The sequence below is a fragment of the Myxocyprinus asiaticus genome, chromosome 27 (assembly GCF_019703515.2).
Source record: "Myxocyprinus asiaticus isolate MX2 ecotype Aquarium Trade chromosome 27, UBuf_Myxa_2, whole genome shotgun sequence".
NCBI lineage: Eukaryota > Metazoa > Chordata > Actinopteri > Cypriniformes > Catostomidae > Myxocyprinus > Myxocyprinus asiaticus.
This window is the reverse complement of record NC_059370.1, coordinates 35,039,532-35,044,119: the sequence shown is the minus strand read 5'-3', so window position 1 is coordinate 35,044,119 and position 4,588 is coordinate 35,039,532. Positions and strand designations below refer to the sequence as shown.

The window sequence follows — 4,588 nt, the reverse complement described above, 5'->3', positions numbered from 1 at the left end:
TGCAAACCATTAAACAACAAATTGATTTTGTATTTAAGGAGTTATAAGTAAAATTGTTCATTTGTGTGCATAAATGCTTATAAAAAAAATCTGACTCAATTATGCACTGTTCCTTTTTAAAGGAGAGAAGATAATTTTTATTGATAGAATGTATTGATTTCCCAATGCATTGCTGGCAATCAAGCTCACTTTCAAAGCACTGCAATATGCAAGATGTTGCAGACTAAGAAATTAGTCCACTTTATAGCCTATTCTAGCTCTAATAGATGTCTTTACTCTCAACGACTTGATTCAAAATCAAGCAGCATTCATCTGTTATACATGGCATTGATGGCTTTATCTATCAGTTCACTCTAATGTTTGCTCATTTAAAACTGTGCTGCATCACACACACCAATAAAAATAGGGAATGACTTTGTGTGTCTTCAATGTGTCTTCATTTCACCAAAGTGCAGGTTTGATCGTTTCAAGAGGAGAGCCAGTTCAATAGAGACAGCAGATAGAAATTATATATAAAAATTATTTTTTTTTTATCCTAAGGCTTCCATTGAGTACTTTCCACATAAAATAGGTGACACCTGGATATCAAATGAAGACTAAAAAAAAAAAATTTGCTCAGTATGAAACTCCCCATTAGGTGGCCTCATCGACTTGAATTACAGACTGACCATGTGGGTTATGTGACATCTCCTTAAAATACATTTTAATATAGACTACGTGGTACGGTGTACATTAGTAGTGAAAAATGTGCCTGGACTCAATGAATTTACTTTAAAGACATTAAAGAGAAGGCACCAGAGAATCATATAAAACATAACAGTAATAATTCCGCAGATAATCAAATGTAATCGTGTAATTAATAGCCTTAACATTCAAATTAAATAATAAAAAAAAAGGATCATGAACTGTGATAGCTCGTAGTAGAATCGTAGGCTTTGTCTGTTTATTTTTTCAGCACCGATTCTCAGACTGGACGACTTGCTGCTAGTGCAACTTCTCATGAAGCCCCTCAGACACGATACGTATCGGTGTGTGAAGTGGATTTGTCATGTCACCTGGTGTGGATGTCTTCAAACTTGCACCGCGCGCGCAACGAGCAAACGATGCGTATTAGTCGCGTGGAGTTCATGCTGCACCTCCGATAACATCAACGCTCGTGCATCCTGATGGAATAACACCGTTTGTCCGAAGGACATTCGAAGAAGAGTCATTTACCGATGACGTGCAAATATTCCGAAGAGGACATTAAACACAACTGTATATGGACGGATTCCTAAAGTTTTTCTTCTAGTTGTTTTAATTAATCGTGGTTTCGCGTTTTTCGTGCTTTTACCATCGGAAGGGATGGTACAAAGAGAAAACTGAGCATTATTTTTGTATTGCTAGTAGTGTCTAGTATTTTTAGTAGTATCTAACATTTGTTAGATGAGGTAAAAAAACGGTTATTTACAGTGTAAACAGCTAGCCTTCTAAGAGGTAGAAACTCTCTTTGTTAATATTGCAGTTTCGTTTAGCCTATATATTCTCTTAACATTACTTTTGTCCGTTGTTTGTAAAATAAAAATGCAGAAACAGGTTATGCATAAGCTAAATTATATTGCGCCCTTGAATCCACCACCGTCTTATCGCATATGGACACCTATGACACTCATATCACCCGAAATTATAATGGAACGCTGATTGGGTGAGTAATAATTAAAGTTATGCAAAGTAACCCATTGACCTTATTTTTCATTGTGATTATTATTATTTTTCTATGATAGAGTTATTAAGTCTCAAACGTCATGCCAGTCTAACTTATCTAAACTGAACTACATAACTTCGATAGGGTGTTTTGATTTGCAGTGGAACCACAAACTAGAAGCATGAAACCACGATAATTAGTGGTTTTCTTGTCAAAACAAATATCTTGGGGAAGGTACCTGTGGTAAGAAGAAATCATGATCAACATATCAACATACTCTTCTGAAATGGGGCATTTAACCAGTGAGATAAATACCTCCACAGCATTTCTTCTTTCTTAGTAGACATTTATTTCTCATGAGGTTAATTTTACCCACAAAATGGCAGTAGTGGATTTGAACTTGACAACCATCATTGACAGTAATTTGATGGAAAGTGACCAAACAACCAGAGTTCTCACTGGTTGCTTTCTTTCCGTCCTAATTCTGTCCACCTTACTGGGGAACACAATGGTTTGTGCAGCTGTCACAAAGTTCCGCCACCTGCGCTCGAAAGTCACCAACTTTTTTGTCATCTCTCTGGCGGTGTCAGACCTGCTAGTGGCAATTCTGGTCATGCCCTGGAAGGCTGTGACAGAGGTAGCTGGCTTCTGGCCCTTTGGTTCATTCTGTGACATTTGGGTTGCTTTTGATATCATGTGCTCCACAGCTTCCATCCTGAACCTCTGCGTTATCAGTGTGGACCGATACTGGGCCATATCCAGCCCATTTCGCTATGAGAGGAAAATGACTCCCAGGGTGGCCTTTGTGATGATCAGCATGGCTTGGACACTGTCTGTGCTCATCTCCTTCATCCCAGTGCAGCTGAAATGGCACAAGGCTCAGCCAGTGAGTTTTCCCGATGTCAACACTTCACACGGTGCCCTGCTGATGGAAAACTGTGACTCTAGCCTTAACAGAACATATGCCATTTCCTCCTCTCTCATCAGCTTCTACATTCCCGTTGCCATCATGATTGTGACGTACACTCAGATTTACAGAATCGCCCACAAACAGATTAGAAGGATCTCAGCACTGGAAAGGGCCGCAGAGAGTGCGAAGATCCGCCATGACAGCATGGGCAGCAGCTCTAATGTGGATTCTGAGAGCTTGTTCAGACTGTCGTTCAAAAGGGAAACAAAAGTGCTAAAAACTCTGTCTGTTATAATGGGGGTATTTGTTTGCTGCTGGCTGCCCTTTTTCATCCTGAACTGCATGGTGCCGTTTTGTAAGCACAGTCTGGCCAGTAGAGACACTCATCTCCCCTGCATCAGTCCAACAACATTCAATGTTTTTGTCTGGTTTGGATGGGCAAATTCTTCTCTTAACCCAATCATATACGCCTTCAATGCCGACTTTCGCAGAGCTTTTGCTATCCTATTGGGGTGCCAAAGACTCTGTCCAGGAGGCAATAGCATGGAGACACCTAGCCTGAACAAAAACTGAAAAGCATCATTCTCCTCTGTGTTAGATCAGAGGGAACCCTCAATGTGTGGACAGATTGGCTATGTGAGCCTGTGTCACACCAAACCTTTGCCAAGGAAGGCTGTTGGAAATTGTGAGGAAATAGATTTGGAAATAAAGACTCTGGGAAGAAAGCCCTCCTGCTGTGCTGGAGAGCAAGGACAGCATCTCTGACGTTCCTAAAGCAAAACCAATCTCTATGTAAGCTATACTTTCCCAAACAATGACGCAAGGGTGGCCTGTGGGTTCCAGGTGGCTCACAGGCTATTTAAGTTATTGAAGCCACAAGTGACTTGCAAAAATTAGACAAGCAATTATTTAAAGTCCTTCACAAAGATATGCAAAGCAAAGAATGATTATTACATATACAGACATTTGAAGAAACTATAAAATAATAATGTATGTGAAGCTGAACTGCCGGGCAAAACTGCAATACAATGGAACAAATGTTGTTACTGTAAATGACAGCGTGGATAAAATGTTCTTCAAGGAATATTCCGGCTTTAATATAGCTCAATCGACAGCATTTGTGTCATAATGTTTATAACCACAAAAAATTATTCAAATAAAAAAAAAGCAAAAGTCGAGGTTACAATGAGACAGTTAGAATAGAAATAAATGGAGGGTTAAAAGGCAAAATGTGAAGCTTGTAATTTGGACAAGTCCAGATTAATTTTTGAGGAAATCAACATTATGCCACAATTCTGTCAATAGATCTTAACTTGTATTGAACCCAGAATTTTTCTTATGTATTCTTCATAATATATTCTTATTCCATCAGTATTTGAAATATCATTGAATTATGAACCATTTCAGCCATTTCTAGTAAATTTCAGTGCAATCAGTGTCTAATACACCACTGCTTGAAAATCCTCATCCTATCCACTCTCATTACATTTTCTTTACATCTTTGCCTTATTCATGAGACTTTGCATTTGTTTTTCCAAAACAAGTGGGCAGATGGTCAGTTATGAGAAGGCCATCCCATTATTGCTGTAATGAACATGTATATTGTTCTCTGGTACTTATTCTCTTCAAAGCCTCTGATCCATTATTAAACTGTGAAATCTAAACACTAAGACTAACAGAACAGATGGCCATAAAATAAAAATGCAGATGTGGCGGTGAGCAATGAAGTCTCAGTTATGGTTAACAAGTAATAGATCTATTGTTGTTAAGATTGTAATTATGTTCTAAATGAGTATAGGATCCTCAGCGGCAGTACAAAATAACACTGGATTGTTACTGTGCTAGTGGATGGGATGCAATGTGCCATGTGGTAATGTGGAAAATTATACATTGCACCCAACTGCTACATGGGCAAGAACCACAGAAAGTCTGCTGCAAATTGAATGTAATTAATTGTGATAAGTCTGTAACGTCTAATTATGTTATAATCAATT

At 38.6% G+C, this 4,588-nt stretch overlaps 1 protein-coding gene across 1 annotated transcript; it reads left to right on the top strand.

The window, feature by feature from the left end:
- The first annotated feature begins 1,881 nt into the window (after positions 1 to 1,881).
- Positions 1,882 to 4,206, top strand: LOC127417907 (D(1) dopamine receptor-like). The gene has a single exon (XM_051658171.1). The coding sequence runs from the start codon at positions 2,064 to 2,066 to the stop codon at positions 3,165 to 3,167; it is 1,104 nt and encodes a 367-aa protein (XP_051514131.1). The 5' UTR covers positions 1,882 to 2,063; the 3' UTR covers positions 3,168 to 4,206.
- Positions 4,207 to 4,588: the final 382 nt, after the last annotated feature.

Coding starts and splice junctions, on each gene's coding strand:
- LOC127417907 (XM_051658171.1), top strand. CDS start 2,064: ATGGCAGTAGTGGATTTGAACTTGACAACCATCATTGACAGTAATTTG.